General features: G+C 47.6%; 1 protein-coding gene across 4 annotated transcripts in view; it reads left to right on the plus strand.

Moving 5' to 3' along the window:
• LOC100550505 (rho guanine nucleotide exchange factor 40-like) overlaps positions 1-20,423 on the plus strand; it is a 71,774-nt gene that overhangs the window by 31,501 nt on the left and 19,850 nt on the right. For all 4 annotated transcript variants that reach the window (XM_019619785.2, XM_019619786.2, XM_010717889.3 and 1 more), the window contains 6 exons: positions 1,314-1,437; positions 2,058-2,151; positions 7,183-7,269; positions 9,021-9,137; positions 11,715-11,813; positions 12,423-12,571. In XM_019619785.2, the coding sequence (XP_019475330.1) occupies positions 1,314-1,437; positions 2,058-2,151; positions 7,183-7,269; positions 9,021-9,137; positions 11,715-11,813; positions 12,423-12,571 (670 nt within the window). The remainder of the gene's footprint in view (positions 1-1,313; positions 1,438-2,057; positions 2,152-7,182; positions 7,270-9,020; positions 9,138-11,714; positions 11,814-12,422; positions 12,572-20,423) is intronic.

Raw genomic sequence — 20,423 nt, forward strand, 5'->3', positions numbered from 1 at the left:
AAGCCTCTGACCCTGGGAGGCAAAAAGCCCTGATTTTAAATGGTGCCCATCTGTGTGTGTGGCTCTGATTCAAGTCACATCCTTATAACAGGTTGAGATCACACCAGGGCAGTTTTCTGTGCTCGGGGCTGTCCATCTGTACCTGGTTTACCTCCCAGCTCGCTCACTCCTCCCTTAGATGGGGAGAGAGGTGGTCCAGGGCTGTTATCTCTTGGGGTAGAGGAAGGCTTTCCCTACACCTCTGCTTTTGTATTGTGCTTGGGACTCTTCCCCTCTCACACAATTTGTATGGCAGGAAATGCCTTCTGTTTTTGTGAATTACTTTTCACACAATAGAGGTGCAGTCCCTGCAGTTCTGTGGATCATTTACCTTCCTGACTCACAGCGGCGGTCGCTCAGCCAGGCTCCCTGCACGGGCCTTGCCTGGTTTGAATGACACAGGCAGCTCTGGGCCTCCATAGCGGTGTGTTCTCCTCTTGTTACCTCTCTTTACATCTGGAGAGGAGACTGGATGTAATTCCAGTCCTTTTCTTTGTGGCTCTCAAGGCGTGCTATGGCTGAAGTTCAAAGCTGGAATCACTTAGTCACTTAGTTTTGGGAGCTCCTAGAGCAGGCTGCGTCCTGTGATAAGCTGTCTTTGGACTTCTGAGAGGCAAGACTCAGGTAGCAGTTGTGGCTAGTTGAAGCGGAGGGGCTTCTCCTTCCTCAGCATATCCCGGTTCAGCTGTGTTGCCCATAATGTGCCTTAACTGTTCCTTAGGCAGAACTGATAGCAGCATCGTGGTGGCTGGGCCTCATTTGTTCCTGAGGAGCCTGCAGAGGTTTTATGGCTCTTTCCCAGGGAGGGAGGGCAGGGCAGAAATGGGCAGTGGGCAGAGTAGGTGGCCATGATGAGCAGTCTGGGACTATATGTGATATTGTAACACAAGTGGGTGTCAGGTTATTTATCTTGAGATTCTTGCATTTCTCAAAAGGTTGTGTTATCGTTAGCCAACTTCTGCCAAATTTGGTGAGGATTTTGTGTTTGGGTGGAAGAGAACAGTCCAAGCTGAACGCTGCCCTGGGAGAAGGACAAGCAGAGCTCAGCTACTCGAGCAGTGCTCAGCTATTTCATTCTTGGGCAGCATTTACATACTTTGGAAGTGTGTTTGTAGCCCTTGCTGGTGTGTAACACAGACTGTGTCTGGTTCTGCAGAGCATTTCTAAGGAGGTGATGAGGATGACAGCAGGGAAATCTGAAACATACACACCTGGAAGCAGGCTCTGTTAGTCTGATGTCCTTGCATGACTTCTTGTTTCTCCCTCTTTTACAGGTACCAGAGATAAATCAGGACGTGCAGTGGCAATCATAACAACAAGGAACACAGCCTGGTTAAACCCTCACTGCAACACCACCGAGCTGGTTCGCCTCCTCCTGTACCTGCACAGCATCCCGAGGTTTGTGATACTCCTGGGCTGTCAGGGGAAAGAAAATGTGCTCTACAAATGCGGGCTCTACCAAGACTTTTTCACTTTGAGATAGCTTTAATTCTTATTAGTTTATCTGACTTTGTCAGTGACTTGGTAGGCTTTCAGCCGTTGATGAACGGAGCAAGCTTAACACCTGAGAATGCTTCTGCCTCTCATGCTTTTTCTTATGCTCTTCTCTTCGTTCCTGATTCTGGGAAAGATGGATTTTTGGGTCTGATCCAGAAGGGATGTTCCTGTGAAGCAATGTGAGTAAGGCCGAGCTTGGCTCAGAACACCTTGAGGAAGGACAGTTTTTCCTGTGTGGGTCCCTCAGAGGGGGGATCAGCACCTCTGCCATTGGTGAGAGGTGTCCTAGGAATTGGAGAAATTGAAAGTTCACATGAAAACAGTGGTAAAACCTGAGCTGTCTGGGTGGTGGTTTCCACTGTATGTGTTGGTTAAGGGAAGGAAGAGTGGCTAGATAATTAGCTTTCCTTACACAGAGCCATAACATGCCTTCTTTACCCCGTTATATCTAAGGGTTTGACTTTCATGGACTTGCTGATTGTCACTGCTGGCTAACATTACCTCTTTCTCTGTCCTTGCAGACCCGAGTGTCAGGCTTTGGGTCTGACTGTTCTTGTGGATGCTCGTCGCTGTTCGCCGGTTCCTGCTCTCTTCAAGGCATTCAGCATTTTGCAGGTGATCCTTGAGCTCAGACAAAGGAACGCTTCTTGGCTCGCTGTCTTGGTTGAAGGTTATATCTCCATCTGCTGCTTATGTCTCCATCTGCCTCCTGGCTTTGGGAGATGGAGTTATGCACCCGACCCTGTTTGAAGAACTTGCCAGACTGCAGACAAAGCAAAAAACCTAAGCAAGTCTGAGTTAGGGAACACTCCTCCCCACCCCTTCAGATTTCTTTATCTCTGCACTGAGAACAGCCCCGTATCTGAGTGTAAATGCTGTCACAAATTACAGTGTGGTGATGCTGCCTGTTGCACTGGGACTAGGTGAAACACAGGGAAACACACAGCCCACCACAGAGAAGGGAGGAGGAGAGGCCTCTGCCTGCTGCAGCAGGAGGGAAGGGCACTGTGTGCTGTACCAGGTGGAAGAGCACATGCAGCTGTTCGTGTGGCTGGTGGTGAAGGATGGGAAACGGACATGCTGTAACTCTATATTGCTTCAGGTCAAAGGCTTTCGTATCAATCACTTGGAAAGCAAGTGGGCTGTGCTGCCCCTGGTCCCAGATTGCTTCTGTCTGTTGTTATTAGAAAGCCAGAGGAGATTCTGGGTTGTAACTATGACTAATCTTGTTTAAGCAGGTGTTCCTTTTAAATCAGAGCGTAGGTCTCGCAGGGCTCAAGCTCTGCAGACTGGAATGGGGCAGTGTTTTAATGAGGCTGGTGTCCCTGCGGTTTATGTGCTTCAGTGCCACATCTGAGTGTGGGGGCTGAGTCAGAGTCCTCCTGCTTCCTGGGCTGGGTGGAGGTGTGAGCACTACCAGTGCTCATTCTGTGCTGAAGGAGTAATCTGGTGCCCCGCTCAGTTCTGCAGAGGTAACAGGCAAATACCTTCTCTTTTTGTTATGTTCACGTGGCAGTGGGCTTGCTAAAACTTTTCAGTGCTTCCATGTAGGTTGCGTGGCTGTATTTTAGTGGGGTAATTTGGAAAACAGCAGCATGTTGAGAGACAGTGTGCTTTTGGGCCACTAGTAGGTCATTGCTCTCACAGAACACAGCGGGAATGAAGCCCTCCTCACTCTATGCTTCATATCCTTTGAAATGGGGAGGGAAAAAAAAAAAACTACCTGTGTAATATCCTGCTGTGATGTCAGTCTAGCTCTAAGTAGAGGGTAGAACAACATTAGCTAGCAGGGATTAGTGTGCTGCAAGAGAGGTTGCTGGAGCTGAGTGTGTGCTCCAGGTAACTGTAACTGACAGGCTCTGCCTGTGGTCTGTTGGTCCTTACCTTGCCTCCTGTGCAGACTCTGTAAACAAGACCTGCTCAGCTGGCTCACTGTCTGGTCTTGGCACAAGAATAATCCCCTGGCTCTACTGAGCCTCTTGGGGATGCCAAGCATTTACTTCTGGTTTACCTCTGTGATCCCACAACATTGTTCCCATCTGCTCCAAAATAAGGACAACAAAGTTTTGAAAACTAACTACAGTGAGGCAAGTCAAGCATTCTAGAGCATGGCAGGGTTTGCTGGACAGTGGATGCAGGAGCAATCAGTAAGTTGGGCTTGTAAGGTCACGTAACAGGTGATCTCCTTGCAGTCCTCTCTGAAATCCCTGCTACACATCCCAGTTTCTCTTATATCTGGCACACTGTGTCTAGAGAGCTCATCTCTCTGTTCTGTTCTCTGCTCAGCAGGACTTTATTTACACTGCTTTTGTGAAGCCCGCTATGAAAAGGTGGGTGGGATCTGTGAAGTTCTGAGGTCCAGTGTTGCTTGTTCAGTTTGGAAGGGACATCTTCCTCTTGGCTCAGAGGTGAGAAGCACTGCTTCACAGCGGATGAGCACAGCAAAGATGACCTCATGCAAAGTCTCTTCCTGTTGCAGTGCTCAAATCTGTTAACCCTATAGAACCTCCCTGGGGAGAGAAGAAGAATTTCATCCCAGATATTTCTGGGTCAAGATTTGTCAAGCTGAGGAATTAGCTCTTCCATTTTCCATCTTTCCACAGTGAATGTGTGAACAGAATTACTAAGTGCTAACAGACAGGTAGCTTTCCCTGACTCATTTGCTGTCCAGAGCTACCTTGTGAGCCCTTCTCACACTCTTTGCCTTCAGCTGTGTTCTGCAAGACTTTATTCTCCATCCTCTGAAGGATGAGGGTGCATGAAGACTACTGGAAGTCTTTCTGTCCCAGACAGCACTGGGAGCAGAGGCAGTATAAAGTGCTGCAGCAGAGCTAACTTGAGAAGGAGAGGGACAAACTCTGTATAGAGGAGGAGAGGGGAAGCGTGCAGTGTTGATGTGCTGCAAAATGGATCGTGCTTTGTTCCCAGGGGAAGCTGTATAATAATGCTTTGGAGCAGGCTTTGTGCAGAGGAGAATGCTGCTCTGATGCTTGGTCACAGCTTGGCACCAGCTAGCTCTGGCTGTGGGAGCTTGTTGCTTTGAGTTTTGCTGTGCCTCAGTGAGCAAGGCAGTGTGTGCTGGACTTCAGAGAACAAACAGCTGTGGGATTTTCCTCTGCCTGAGTTCTTAGAATGAGATACTTCTGAGTACTGCATGTCAGTGCAAATGTTTAATCCGAAGTCTGTTTATGAAGACAGACACAGAGTAGTAGTTTAAATTTGTGTAATCCTTTTGCTGTCCAAGGGTTGTATTTACATGCCCTGTTAGTGCAGTAGTGTGGAGGACCTCGTCTGATGTTACAGACCAGGAATCTCATACAGCTCTACGAGTAGTGCTCACTTAAAGACTGAGCATGGGGGTGTCCCATAAGCACAGGCTGCCCAAACTGCCACTGCTTCAAGTTGCTACCAGCACAAAGGTTGGCCGTGGGCTTGAGTCAGGAAGCCAGAAGCTGATTTGAAGCTTTTGCCTGAAGAAAATATATAGTGCTTTCATTTAAAAAGCAACAAGGGTCGGTGTTTGCCCTGCTGCTTTCTGAGCTGCTGTTAATACTGCCCTGTTCCTTTAACGTCCACATTGTACCTGTGATGGGGAATGTGGTGGTCCCTTAGAAGTGTGGGCTGTGGTTTTGCTTCCACACAGCTGGACCTGTTAGCAAAGGTAGGAGATGATATGAAAACCTGTAAGGAAGCTTCTGCAGGCAGCACCCCACTGCTTCCAGCTCTGCTTGCCTCCCAGAGCTCTCCTGTGAACTGCTGTAGTCCACTTGGATGGATACCTCAGGGCTGGATGAGACTGACTTTTCTTCAGCTGTTTGGAAAAAAAATATGGCAAAACATACTTAATTTCTTTTGGAAGTATTTCTTTCTCTTGAAACTTTTCCCCTGCCAGCTTAACCTGCAAATGGTTTTTCAGCTGCTGTTTTCAGCACAACGCACAAGCAAACGAGAGTTTGGCTCTTATAACCCTATGTTACACCACCCCTACCTTTATCCTGTCAGAATCACAGAATGGCCAGGGTTGGAAGGGACCCCAAGGATCATGAATCTCCAACCCCCTGCCACATGCAGGGCCACCAACCTCCACATTTCATAGCAGCCCAGGCTGCCCAGGGCCCCATCCAATCTGCCCTTGAACACCTCTAGGGATGGACGGGGATCCACAGCCTCTCTGGGCAGCTGTTCCAGCACCTCACCACTCTCATAGTACAGAACTTCCCCCTGACATCCAACCTCAAGCTTCCCTCCCTCAACTTCAAACCATTTCCAGATTGTACGTCTTATGACTGCTGGAGTAAAGGAGGGATTGTGAAATAATACATTTATCTAATTCATAGCTCTGTGACCTATCTTGGCACTGTGGATGTTCTCATCCTTTATTACCTCCTAGCAGACAAACTCAGAGCTACTGGTGCAGCTTCAGTGTCTTCTCTTCAGATGAGCTTTAGTATTTACCCATTTCAGCCTAATTCTACTGTAAGTTCTTTTTGGCCTTTTGATCAGTGTTGAGATAACAGTGAAAGTATGAATAATTTGCTTTGAAGAAAGGGATTTGAGAAGACAGGAACCTCTTGCTGCCCTGGGAGGTATTTCAGCTGGGCTATTTTCCTGACTGTTGCAAAGGATCCTCTTTTAGCATCACAGAGAAATGTCTTTTCCTTTGTTCTGTGATCCCTGCTGCTGCCTGCACTTGCAGAGTTGGGTTGTGCTGGCATTCTGTCTAAACTGCAGCGCTGGGCACAGCGTCAGGTTGGGCAGCACAGTCTCTGGTGGGAGCCTCTGTGTGCTGGCCCTGCTGCTCCTGTTGGATATTTTACTTTAAGCAGTGCTGGGACATTTTCTTAAGCAGGATTGCTGTGACCTCCTGTATGGCAGGCTCCTTGCAGCCTGAGCACTACCGAAAAGGATTTGTTGCTTGACAGTTTTCAAGGTCTTTGCAGATGCAGTGGACACGTACACGACACTTAGATGGAATGGCTTCTATCTAACCATGAGGAATGACAGCTTTTCCTTTCCCAGTATCATTTAATTGGTCCCGTCTCTGTGATCTGAATATTTCTGCTACGTTTCCCTGTCCTTGCTGTCATTCTGTCTGTTTCTCAGTTTCCTGTAGAGTGCTTCTGTAGTTGGAAAGCTGATCCTGGGTCACAGATTGAGCTGCATCTGCCAGGCATCCCTCAGTATGTCCAAATAGGAATTTCTCTTGGTTTAACTCTAGCAACAGGATGCAAGTCCTTGATTGTGAGTTGGCAGTAACTAAAGAGAAGATGATATTTTTGGCACTGTGGGGAAAAAACCTTCCTTTCAGTGAGGAAAAATGACCTTGACATGGACATTGAATGTAGTTCTTAATTTTTTCCTTCGCTGATTCTTTTCCATATGTATAAGGCAGCATTTTTTTTTTTTAGATTAGCCAAGACCTGACCTCTTTCACTGCTTCCTTAAATACTGCAAGATTAGTTGATGTGAAGTGAGCTACCTTAAGGCCTTGGTGCTCTGCAGAACAGCCTTCCCTGTTCCTAGTGTCTGCCTGCCAGGCTTCCAAGTACCTTTGAAATTGCAATCTCTTGTGCAAAGCTGGTACAGTAATTCTCCATAGCATCCTGGGTGGACAGGTGATGGGATTTCCCCTCTATTCTTTTGCAGGACATGGATCCTCATTGCATTCATGGAGTACTGCTTCTGGTTGAAAGAGATCTGACTTTTCGGATGGAGAAGCCAGCAGCAGGACAGGTAATAAAACCATTTGTGCAGGGGTACTGGGGTGCTCTTGTTATCCTGTGTTTAACTCTCCAAGCAGAGGTTCTGAGCTCATTAATGTACGCTCATTCTCACGTGAAATCTCTTTAGTTCTCTATATTTTATGGTTGTAGTCTCTTACGGGTGTGGTATTTATGGGGTTGTAAAATTTCCTGTGAGCTGAGCCTATCTCTGTCTTGCTGTGTTTATTGTCAAGTCCATCGCTGACGTGTCTGCCATAATTATGTCAGTCTGCTGGGGCCCTTGAGATGCAGGGGGTTTGCTGGGGACGTGGAGAGATGTATGGAGGAGCCTGTTAATTAACAGTAACAAATAGGCTTTTCTTGCTCTCCTCTGAACAACGAAGGAAACCCTTGGTCAAGAAGAGCTCTCGTTTTTCTCAATTCTGGACTCCATCCCACTTGTTGCTTCACAGACTGTTGCATATCTCATGTTTCCTCCCCTTGTAGCCGCTGCTGTCAGCGGCTGAGAGTCTTCTGCAGGAGGAGAAGGAGGAGATGTGTAAGCATGCGAGGTTCTCCTGCAGCTGAGATATCTGGGAAGGGTAACAGAAGGTGCTAACAGAGGAGGGAAGATCATCACAGCATCACCATGCGCCCCCACTAGAAGTAAATGTGCCTTGGTATTCCACAGCTGTGTATGAAATACAGGCTTTTTAGCCTCTCTGATTGTCTGTGGTGAGTGAACAGAGCATCAGACTGCATCTTACTCATCTCCCTCTGCACCAAGGCTGTTACAGTGCTGCAGGGGTAGACTAATATCCTGTGCCCACCACAAAAATCCTCTCGGTTTCAAAGTAGACCCAGTCCTCCCTTTTGGCCCTGGAGGACAGCGCTGTGTTTGCTGTGTGTGTGGCAGGCTGCCCTGAAAGCCTAACAAACAGCAAATGCTGTTAGTCCATTTTTGTGTTTGCAGGTGTGTGCGTGCAGTGAGAGCTCCAGAAGGCATTACTTAAAAGCACTGAGCACATCCAAAGTGTGTAGGAGGGAACAGAACAAAGCTTAATAAAGACATGGGCATGCTGGAGGAATTGGAAACATCCTCACTGTTTCACATGGAAGTGAAAACTTTGCAGTGCATGTATTGGGTTGACTCTCTGCACCTGCACTCTTGGTGTCTGGGCTGGGTTCCACCTACCTTCAGGAGCACTTGTTTGTCCCTCCAGAGTTCTCTGCTGAGGTTCTGCAGACTCAGAGAAAGCAAATTATCAGTGCTGAAATCTAGGAAACACTTGGAGCAAATAGCTGCTGTGGTGAGTGGAGAGTTGAGGGGAGGGCAGGGACTGCTCTGAGAGAGGCTCAGATTTTCCAGGAAGTGAGCTGGGGAAGCTGGGGGCTGGATTTAGACTCTCAGGCTCCCCAAACAAATGCAAATTACAACCCGGTGTGAGAGCATATGAAGGAGCTGAGTTGCTCTGCTTGTACTTGGAAGTTTTGGATGTAGCTAGAAAAGGCTGGCTGCTGCCAGACTTCCATCACAGATGTTCTGCTTGGTGAAACGACGTGTTTTGGCCTGCATTCCCTCGGGGTTCACCCACTAAGCTGTACAGCAAACTGCTCCAAGATGGGAACTGATTTTTTTCTTCATACTGCAGATACACAGCGTGCCTTGTTTTTGTGCAAGATAAACGAAGAAATGCTGTCTCTTGTTACCTTCCCCTCCTCTTTGCCAGTACTCACTGTCCTGTAACGCAAACGTGCTTTTGTTTCTCTATTTCAATGCAGTTTGAAATTCTCACCTCCATGAAATCCCTCCATAAGCACATAGACAGCTCACAGCTGCCTCTGGAACTGGAAGGAACCTTCCCATACTGCCACCGGGACTGGTTAAGTTTCCGTATGGTAAGTGGGTGTCTGGTGTTCCTTGTACCTGGGACAAGGGAATGGCATGCTAGAGGAGTTGAAGCAAGAGAGCAGAGCCTGAGAGCAACTGAGCCTACAAGCAGAGAAAGGCAATGTGTCCTGTAACAGCTGTGCATGCAAATGACCATCTCTGTTGCCAAAGGAGTACTGACATTGTCTTTATAACATGGAGGTTATCCTGTGGCCTGTCAGCATAGCTGACAGGAGGAACTTTAGCTTTTAGCTCATCTGCTTGAACTGTATTAATTCAGGTTTGACCATATTTTGAAGGAAGAGAAGAAACAGAATTGTGATGTGCAGTGACACTTAAGGCTTAAGGACAGACACTTCTTGTGCTAATCTCAGGAGAGGATATTAGTGCCTGATTATCAAGGACTCAAAAATTGATCAAAAATTAGATGTTTTGGGGCTTGGGACAAACTCCCTGGACAAAGCCAGAGGTGCTGCTTAGTGAAAGCTGTGGTCCTGGAAGGAGTCAGGCTTGGGAGTTCCTGATAATTGTTTCAGATCCTTACAGGAACATGTATTTGCTGCTTTATTCACTTACTTAGCAAAGTTGTCATCTAATTTGAATGCTTTAGAAAACATTGAAACCAAAAATACGAGGGAAGGGCTAAAAAAAAAAAAAATCAGTCTAGGGATGTTTTCTTCCTTTTTGAGAACTGTTTGCATGAGGTTAGGAGGCTGCCCTGTGTGGATTCTGTTCAGTGTGCCTTGGGAGCAATGTAACAGTAGGAGGCAGTACCAGCAACCTATTCCTTCTCCCTGCTTTGGATGTTCCTCAGTGCCATGATCTTGTTTGACCACTCTGAAAGTGTTTGAGCTGACTCATGTTAAGCCTCAGGGATGGAGGGGCTGCAACTGCAGCAACCGGGTGCAGTTCATATGGGAGGGAGCCCTGGCAAAGAGTGCTGCAGCCATATGCTGGTGATATCTGGCAGGACTGCAGGTCTTGCTGGCCATGCAGGACTGCCAGAAGTCTCTACAAGTAGCATTTGTGGCCCTAATAATTATCTCCTTGTATACCCTCGTTGTGGAGGGAGCATAAGTCCTGTGGATCAGGATCATGTGCTTGTTGAGCGTGTGAAAGCTGGATTGAGACATGATCTGGCACACTGAGATGAGACAGGATTAGATCTCTGTAAAGCTGCACACAAACTGGCTGTGTCTGCGTTGCAGTTGACTGGCTCACCCTGTCTCCTGCACTCCCAAAAGATTTGGTGGTCTCCCAGCTCTGATCTGTACCCAGAGTGCTGCATGGCACACTGGGATTTGAAGCAGGTTATGATATTATTGATAATATTATCATATTGCTGGTGGCAAGCTTCAGCAGTTTAGCTTAGCACTTGCCAGGTGTTAGCTTTCCCAGTTTACTTTTGGACCATTTTTGTTTTTAAGCTCTCATCTAAAAGTACACTGAACCCATGCTGATGCAGTAGAAATGCTGAAGCCCAGTCTTGGTGCCTAGGATAGAATCTGAGAACTTGAGATTGGTTTGGCAGCGGGGAAGCAGACAGGCTTTGCAAGAGGACGTGGATTAGTTTTCTGGACAGAGTTAAGAAAAGCTGAGGTGCAGAAGGATAATTCCTGCAGAAAGGAGCTTGGTATCAGAATACCTCTTGTCCCATGTCTCACAACATGCAGAATGTTACCAAAGGGAGTTGTGTCGGAATCGGTCTGTATAGACAGGGTTGCCTGTTTATGTAATGCACTGGATGTGCTAATGACCCTTTTAGGTCTGCAGCTGTGTGGCAAACAGTGTTTATTTCCTGCCTCGGTGATCTCACCTGCATCCTGCCTGCTAATCTGTCCCCTCTGGGGCTGTTCAGCACTCCAGAGAGGCAATTGAATTCAATTGAACTCAAACAGCAGCTTTCACCATTTGCCTTTTCCTTTTTCTTTTTTGTTTTTTTCTCTTCTTTCTGAATAACTTCTCTCTTCCCTGACTTCAGTGGCTGGAGAGTGGCATCTGTGAGCCTTTATTTAGGCTTATAACAGTGACTTTCTAGAAAAGTACTGTCTCCTCTCACCTATGTGTGAAATGGTTCTTTTGGTCGTTCTTTTTTCCCAGAAGAGAGAATAGCCTTCAGATTTGCTGGTAGCTTAAGGTGCTTTAATTGTGGAAGCTTTCCAGTTTCCTAACCTTTAATTTACACTACTTTTAGCAAGAAGAGGGATAATTTAAAGTATAGAGATTCCAAGTACTGCTTCTAAGTTCTGTTCTTCCAAAAATGCATGTGCAGTGATTCATCTTAGTGGGAAGTTAGAAGAAATGCTAATTGTAGAAGAAGGTGGGACATAATTGCACTGATTTTCTTTTCTCTAAAGCGTGGTCCAGGCATGCCATGAGTTTGTAAGGTCCCTACAGAGTGATGCATCTGAAGCCTGTGGTGGCTCATGGGCCTCTTTCTACTCATCCAGCCTTTCCAAATGGTGTAATTGAACCCTTGGGTTCATGTATTTGATCCTTTTGTTTTTCTTTTCCTTTTAACCTTTTGCATACTGAAAAAATAGCTTTCTCATCAGCTGTGAGACATTAATCTCTGCCTCTTACAGAAACTGGAACACTTGCTACAAGGATGCCAGGGGGCTTGTGCCTTCCTCCAGGGAGCCATTCATAAAGTGGAATCTGGAAAATTACCAGAAAGAGCTGAGGTAAGCATGTCCCTCACCCCACACCAGAGGTGAGCTTGGGGCAGCAGAGAGCAGGAAGCTGAAGAGCTGCAGAAAGGCCCTGACTTGGAATGTGAAAGGTGTAGTGACAGGTGATTCTGAGAGCTGTTGTTGTAAGCATTATCTCCTCTTCTTGAGAAGCTTCCTAGCCACTGGTATGGTGGGAGATTGCTGCCTGCTCTGCATTGTGTCCCAGCAGCACAATGTTGGGAGATAATTGCAGGAGCCTCTCTAGGTTTCCCTGCACACCAGTGCATCTTTCAGCAGGCCCAGGCTGTGAGAACAGCAGGAGTTAGCTGTCAGAGGAAAATGAGGGTGAAAAAATGATTCTGTGCCCAGCAAGTGGAGCACAATAGGAACTGGTTTTGGTTTTAGTCAGGTGGGGTAGAGTATCAAGAGCATAAGGGAACACTGTTTATCACTTTGGACTTGGCATACTTGAGAGAAACTGCCCTGGGAACCAAACTCCCTCTTTCCTAGGGTGGGACAAGGTGAGATGTGATTTAGTTTGGGTTGGCCTCTGGTTTTTGCTGGTTCCCTCATCACCTGTATGTTACTGCAACAGCTCGTCTCACTCTTGCAATCCCTCAGGAGGCTGCTGTGCTGCTGAGGAACTACAGGCAGCTGATGAAGAATGTTCTGGAGGATGCACGGCTGGTCAGGCTGCAGCTGGAGGGTGGAGCACTGCTGGCCAGGCTGAGGAAGGAGGAGTCTTGTGTCACCCTCACCCAGGACTACAGGTGAGCCCCAGAGAGGGAGAAAAGAGGAGCTGGAGATGAGCACAAAGCGGGCGGTGGCGTTCTTGGAGATGACCCTTTGGTGCAATCTAGTGAGCAGTCTTTTGGGTAGCAAGGGCTTCTGTTGAAAACAAAGGTGAAAAGCATAACAGCTGTACTCTTATCCTGGCTGCTTCTTCCCTAGTCCAAAAACTTAGTGAGCAGATTCATCTAGACGGTTATTTAAGTTCCTTTTCCGAGCCAAATCCCACCTTGGGTAGTGAGGAAAGGGTAGGATATTTTTTGTGCCTCTAAAGCAAAAATTTTAATTGACGGTGCCTGCGACGGATGTTTGAGGCCAAAGTTGTGTGATTTGCCAAGGCACTCCTTATGCAAGGGGATTTCCAAGGACCTTAACTGAGAGGAATGCTTTCTGGCTATAGCAGGCTCTGATCTCTTCTCACATTGGTGTGGTTTGCACAGCAAATATTCACTGCCCACTTGCAGAATCGCTATGAGAAGCGGGGGAATGAGAGAGGCCAGCTGTTTGAAATCCCCGGGGCATTGCACAACTCCTGTTTGTACTGTCAAACACCTGAAGCCTATCAGCGTGTGAAGTCCTCTGTGCTATGTGCTGTGCAAACAGCAAGGCATTCCCTCACAGCCCAGAGCTCCCAGCCGGGGTGTGAGATAAGTTCTGGTGCGTGGGTACGGCCGGGGCACAGCGGGTAGTGGGGGTGAGGAACGGCCCTGCGTCTGCAGCCTTCCCTAATTAAGCTCTCTGTTGCCATCACAGGCAAAGAGGTTTTAGAAGAGGGAACGGAGTGAAGATAAGAAAATAGCTTGCAGGGAGTCTCACCTAAGTGCAAGGGAAAGAATGTTTCTCACTGACGAGCTGGTGGCTGCGGGAGTTGCTGCCCGGCGCTGGAAAGGCAGGGTGGGCATTTTGGGGACAAGCACTGTAACCATTTCTGCTCCATGCTGTGATTCCTGCAGCAGCTCTGGCAAGCCACGAGGGCACTCTTCCCTTGCTGATCTGCTAAAATACACCTGGCGCAGTTTTGGGCTGAATTAGAGCCTGTTTGTTCTGACATAACGTGAGAAGCGAAAATAATGCGGGTGGCTGTGTTTTGTGTGGCTTTATTTTATTCTGTTTTTAAGCAACACATGGCTTAAGCAACTTCACAGGCTTAAGAGAATGAGGGAACATGTATGCTTTTTATGGTTTGTTTTGGTTTTGAGCTAAACATGTGTTCGTGTGCAGGGAAATTATCAACTTTGAAACTTGACCTGACAGAGCCTCAAAGGATAATTTACTGCTTTGATTACCTTAGTGAGGAGAGGGGTGGAACACACACACACAGTGCTTTGATTGCGTGGTGTTTGTGAGCACATGCCGAGGCTGTGTAGCGTGTTCTGTTTAATTCAGGTCATATTCTCTGCCTGCCAATATGTATGGGGAGTGTGTGCTGTGGGGCTCTCTCCAGCCTGAGGAGGATAAGTGAAAGCAGATGGAAAAAGTTTTTTTTTTTCTTCTTTTTAGCTTGTGGATCAGTTGCAGAAACTAAAATCCGTGTGGTATTTTCAAATAAGGAAATGCCTGCTTGTCATGCAGCTCAGGGCAGAGGGCTCTTCGCTGTTCCAGGATCCTTTCAGATGAGGGTAAAACCTCCCATCACATGGCCACAGAGCCCTGTGTAGGGCACTGCTCCTTTTAGATCCTCTATGGCTCTGCACTTGCTCACATAGCTCCTTCTGTCCAAGCTGCTGTTCAGATAGGAGAGGTTCTGGGTTCTGTTAACCTTGCAAAGGCTCCTGTCATCATGGGTTTTTAAGGGCTGCCTTAACGAATGGGATCAAAGCAGAGTTGTACCAAAATACTGTGGCTGGCCTGCTAAAGTTGGCACGGAGTGGTTGTTGATGTATGTGAGTCCAATGCTGAACTTTTGAAACGTGAAAAATGAATGGTGCCGTTGTGTCTGGGCTCAGCAGAACCCGCTCTATTGCTTTTTTGATCCATTGAATTGTTAAATGTAGATCAGTGCTGAAGTCTTCGCTTTCCCCCATCCTAACAACCAAAATCAAATGGTTTCTGCCTTCTACGTCTTCTTTTGGCTCCCGTTAATCACTGTCACACTGTGTGGTGCAAAAGGCTGATCCTGCAGACTCATGACATCCCAGAATTCCTAATCTGAAGTTGTGAGGCCAGCTGTGAACAGAGAACTGTCAAAATGTGCAGGAATTTCATATGCATAGAGGCTGAAATTTCAAGAGCAGGAGTTTTCTGCACTCTTATCTCCAAACAGATAAAATATGCCAACCAGAAGTATTGGGCTGAAGATAAAAACTCATCTTTCTGAAGAGGTATGAAGGGGAAGGAGAGACCCAAGTGCACCATCACTGTGGGATTATAGAAGCAAGAGGCCTGCCCACTTCTGCAGGAGATGTATTCTGCTAGCTGTGAAGGCCTGTAGGTTCATGCAGCAAAAAGAAAATCATGTAACTAAAGCTTGATTGCAGTTTAGAGATAGTAACCTAAAATAGGCAAGGAAGAAGGCTTGTGCTCTGTGCAGTTGCGCGCTATCTGCCAAATACCATCCAGAAACACATAGCAAACAAGCCCTGCTCTACTCATTCAGTAGTAATGAAACTTCCCTGGGGGCTGGTTTTGGCACCTTTCCCTGCTGTGTCCTTCCAGGGAGCCAAAATGCCCATCAGTGTTTGTTGACACAGAGCAGGGGGACCTCACTGCTGCTCAAATCTGACCTGGGCTCTGGGAGGAGCCCCTAAGTGTGGTCCTACCCTGACGGATGCTGTAGCACCACAGCTGTGGCTCCCACTGGTAACTCTTCCCTCTCTGGTCCCAGCACGAGCTGACCTGGAGAACTACATACCCACCAAGTAGTGCTGTAAAAGATAGCTGAACCCATCTAACTGCTCGTCTGAAGAGGGAAAGGAAGACCTGGAGGTGCAGGTGAGCTGCTGAAGCCAGCTTTGCTGCTTATTTATTGTTAGTGGAGTTGGCAGGGTTTAAACCCAGCACATCTGCATCACACCAACTCCTGCACTGAGCGCTCAGTGCTTCCCCAGCTCTGTTAGCACAGCAGTTGAAAGCTTTCCAGGTTTTGCTGTCCCAGCCTTTCTGGGCATTGAAATGCTGCCTGTTGGCCTATTTGAAGCTTTTGTCACTAAACGTGGACAAATGCCATGCAGACATCCACCACTTCAATGCTACTAAAAATACTTTTTGCACTTCTGGACAGGAGTTGTTTTATGAAAAAGGCTCGTTCATCAGTTACGTGGGGTTGGCTAGCAGGTGTGTCTGGCTTTGGGATATCTCCTGTATCAATCAACCAACCTGTGCCTTGGAGGCAGCTCGCTCAGCCAGGTGCAGGAGGTGTGCAAACAGGCTGCTCACCTTGTGGTGGGTTTTGAAGATCCCACTTCCATCGTAAGCCTTGGGAAGCTGCCAGAAGGCAGGCAGCAGCAGTGGGAGCTCTTACTAAATTGAGACATGAGTGTGGAGACCGGGCAGCAAGGCACAGGGACTTTTAACCTCATCTTCCACCAGACATTTTCCACTGTTGTTCTCATTAGCACTGCTCTTCTGGCACGGCCAAGAGCTGGGATCGCTTGCCAACAGGAGGTGTCCAGTGATGCCTTTCGTCCTCTCTGCTATGAGTCAGAAGTGGAGGAAAGAAAACACAAATATTTTTTTATTAAAGGTGTTTTATACTAGTCAAACCAGAACACACCCCATGCGTGGTTCTAGCAGCAAAACTGTGTTCTCAGTGTGGTGCAGGAGTGGAATCTCATCGTGTTCTACGTGCTGGCAGGTATGGTAGCCACGAGATTAGATGAGAGAGCTGGAAGAAAGGGAGGAAAAGTTCAGATGGTGAAAGCATGATCAGATTGGATGCTGGGCTCTGTGCAACATGGAACCAGAAAAATCATTATCCCTTCCCCAAACTCCTCATCTGAAAAGAATTTGTGCTTGCAAGCTGTGAATAAACAGCTTAAAAATAGATGGAGGAGTGAAGTCTCCTTTTGTTTGCAAAGGCAGTGTAGCTAGCCTCTGTGCTTTGAGGGGGGAGTGGTGGCAGCCAAGAGCTGGTTTTGTGAGCTGGCTATTTTTAGTGTGATGTGGAGATCTGGATGGGAGCCCTGGGTGGGGACACACGCTAGCAGAGGGAATGGGCAGCGAGGAGCAGCCTTCCTGAGCATCAGCTGCCAGGTTCCTGATGCTAAAACCAACTCGATTCCAGCAATAGAGGGATCCTGGGCTGCCCTGTGCAGCTCCCCTGGGCCTGGCTGTCCCTCTGTGGTCCAGGCACCCGGCTGTCTCAACACCCTGCTTTACTCATCCGTTGGTCACAACAGGGAAGTTCCAGTTAAGTGGTGATAGAGCCAGATCTGCATTGCCTGGGCTGTGGAGAAGCCATGCAGTCATTCCTGTCACCCAACCTGATTTTGCAGAGGCTGGTGAATAGAAACTTTGAAACTTATGCAGATTCAGAGAAGATTTTTCTTTCAGGATTGGCAAAACGTAAGTACCAGCTGGAACAGCTCACCAGTGATGTGATCAGGTCTTTGCTTCACTTGTGTCCCCTGAAATTAAGATTTAGATGTTATTACGTACTCTGTATCAGAGCACAACCACAATTTGTGCTGCAGATAAGATCATTCTGCTCCTCTGCGCTGGTCTTCCCATCCCAGATGTCTCAGTGCTGGCTCCAAGGTGAGGCAGAGTTTCCTAGGCAGCCCAGAGGCCACCTGCTTCATGTGTAGCACCGACACCTCTCTCCCTTTACTTTCACATGCAGCAGGAAGCACAAAGCCTGCTTGAAGCTGTGGTAGCTTAGAGCTGTGTGGTATTTTGCACGTTCCTCATCCTAAGACCTTCATCTTTAGGTTCAGATAAACCCTCCGCGTTCCTTGAAGTGAGATGAAAACCCGTGCTGAAATACCAGCCTCAAAGTTGAGCAGCTTTGCCATGAGACGCCTCTGCGCTGCTGCTGATGGCACAGAAGATGCTGACAGACACAGAACCCTTTGCCCCCAGCAGTGCACGGGTGGCAGTGCTCTTCCATGATCCTATTTGTTTGTGTCAGGTAGGGGGAGGAGCACGCAGGGACATTTCTATCCAAACACACCGTGCTGCTTGGTATTCATTTTCTTGACAGTCCAACCAGTTCCCTGTGTTGCTGTGGTGGTTTTAGGCTGGCCAAAAGCACTTAGGCTCACATTAAACAAACCCTGTTGCTGTGCACATAAAGAAGTGAGGAGTCGTTGTCGTTCCAAGCGAGTGAAACGCGGTGCGGAGCCGCTGGTGGCACTGGCAGGGAGGGAAGAGCTCACAGAGCTGCTCTTTGGTAAGTCTTCATTGCTCTCTGAGGGTTTTCAGGACACAGTCTCCTTCTGTTTGTTTTCTGCTGCTTACCCTGGATTCAGTGGGGCTTTACCCAGAAGGCTCCTGCTTTGCTTGTTCTTGTTTGCGGCCTTCGTCATGCCAACGGGGCATTAGGTAACGAGCGTCATGCTGAGTTGTTTTTATCTGTTCAAAAATATCCTGGAAAAAATGGCAAAAAATTTCCAATATAGGATGTTAGCTGGGCTGCCTGGAGTTCCTGGCTCAGCCCGCAGCATCCCACAGGCACCGTGTTTGGTCCTGCTGAGTTGGGGTGGATGTTTCTGCTGCTGGGGCAGTTCATATCACAATCGCTGCTGTTAGGCGTATTGTGAAGAATGGGATGGTGTAAAAGGAGGAAGTATTGGGGAAAGTCTGGTTTGCTGTGGTGGTGGGTATATATACGTACGAGCAGAACGTCTTGAAAGCCTTGTGCCCTAACTCCAGGGGCACAGCTGTCCCACTAGTGCGGCCAACCCAAAAATGTGTGTAAACATCAGTAGAGTAACATTTGGAGACGGGGGGTTTTGAAAGCTAGGAGGAAACCAGAAGTTGGTGGTCCTAAGTAAATAGGTGCTGTCTGGGGCTCTGCTGTGGGCTGAGCTGAACCCTGTGAGTGGGTGATTTGATGGGCTGGGGGTTTCTGATGGATCTGGGTGGGGTAACTGAGTGCAAGTGAGGCTGGGGAAAGAATGTAGGGTAGCAGTTTGTGACCACACCTGGATACCTGTATGCTTCAGTGCCATTGCTTTTAAAGGGACCGTGGAGTGTATTTCTGCTAAAAGCACATCGGAGTGAACTGTGCTGCAGAAGAGGCTTCTCTTGGCAGTTCTGGTCTGCGGTGTGTAGCGTTAATTGTCCTCTTCCCAGCACGTTTGCTGTGCTCAGGGCTCAGTTTGGGCTGTGGTCTCAGCCAGTCCCGCTGTTGGGTGTCCCACAGGCAGCCCCACGCTTGGTTTTGGACGCTGCACCTTTCTGAGGACACTTTGGGGTTCCGAGCACTGTGCCAGCTGCCCGAGTGCCATTGTTAGGGAACTAAAACCACTGTGGCCACGTAGGTGCTGCAGAGAATAATTACCGTTTATTTCGTGGTGCCTGCCTTAGCTTTACCTTAAGAAATTCAAATTGTAACCTTGGCAGCATGCAAACTTCGCAGCTTGATGAGCAGGCATGTGCCTTTGAGGCTGCCTCCTTCATGGGATCATTACAGCTCTGGCTGTCACTGCTACCAAAAGGCAGTATGGCTGGGGAAGTCTCTAATGCATTTCTGTTGCTGCAGAACAGCCCTTGGGCTCGTGATACTTTCTCTGTGAAGCCGGAAGGGTTTCCTCCTGAAGCATTAAGTGACTTGTCAACCAGGTATCAACACAGAGGATCTGGGAGATGTCAAAGCTGTCCCTAGTTGCCAGATTCGATTCCTGTTCTTCCAAAGCCCCTAGAGACTTGCACTCGGAAAGCTGCGCACCAGGAGTGGAAGAGCAGGTGATGCTAATGTTGGAACATTGGCTGTGTTTCTTCTGAATTGCACAAGAATCAGAGCAGTTGTCCTAGGAGCAGACAGAGGCAGAGATGATCTTGCTGCTTCCCTCCTAGGGCACTCGCAGGCATCGGGCAAGCATGGCTCTTGCAGCACCTGCAGACCTGCTGGATGCCTCTGTGGCCGTGTATTTCTGTAAAATCAGGTATTTTTGCTTAGAAAGCTGGAGTGTGACTCTCCCAGGCTACCTTTTTTTTTTTTTTTTTTGAAGGACAGATTCAGGCAGAAATGGCCTTTCTATAAATTACAGGTTTAAAATTACCCTGCTATTATCCGACCGTTTGGCACTTCTCCAGAAGAACTGGAGATGTTTGGAACCTTTTCCACTGAAACGATAATTGCCCAATGAAAACAGGATTTGGGGAAACATAAACTGACATCAAGCTACTCCTTTTTGCTATAAATTATATTGACTCTGCACTATTGCAAAATTACTTTGGATGATTTGAGCATGGAAGAATGCAGTGAAAGACTTTATTACCGCACTCACATGTATGGGGAAATTGCAGTGCATCCAAACAAACCCAGGCTTAGACAAGACTTTCCACTGACTTCAAACAACTCTGCTTTTCTTCTTTGGATTCGCTCGGGCTGCTATTAAAAGATCTGTAAGGTGCTGAAGGTCTTTTTGTTTCCCTTTGTGTAGGAAGAACCAAACTTTCAGTATGTTTTGTTTCCTTTAGGCCGCCTTGGAAGGAGGGAAGGGCAGGGATGGAAAACTCTGAAGTCTCTCTCTGAAAAAGAAATAGCTGTGTGTGTGAGATGTAACTTCCATAGGAAACTCCTCGTTGCAGGTCGCTGTTGTGTTTATTTTATGCTAGAAATTATTTAGGAAGGAAGTTAACAAGTGTATAGGTGAGTGGAAATGAGTGTGTGGGTAAAGAGATGTGCAAAGGTTTGGGATAACGTGCCTAATGCCTACATGATACTTT

The sequence above is a fragment of the Meleagris gallopavo genome, chromosome 13, assembly GCF_000146605.3.
Source record: "Meleagris gallopavo isolate NT-WF06-2002-E0010 breed Aviagen turkey brand Nicholas breeding stock chromosome 13, Turkey_5.1, whole genome shotgun sequence".
In the NCBI taxonomy this organism is placed as follows: Eukaryota; Metazoa; Chordata; class Aves; order Galliformes; family Phasianidae; genus Meleagris; species Meleagris gallopavo.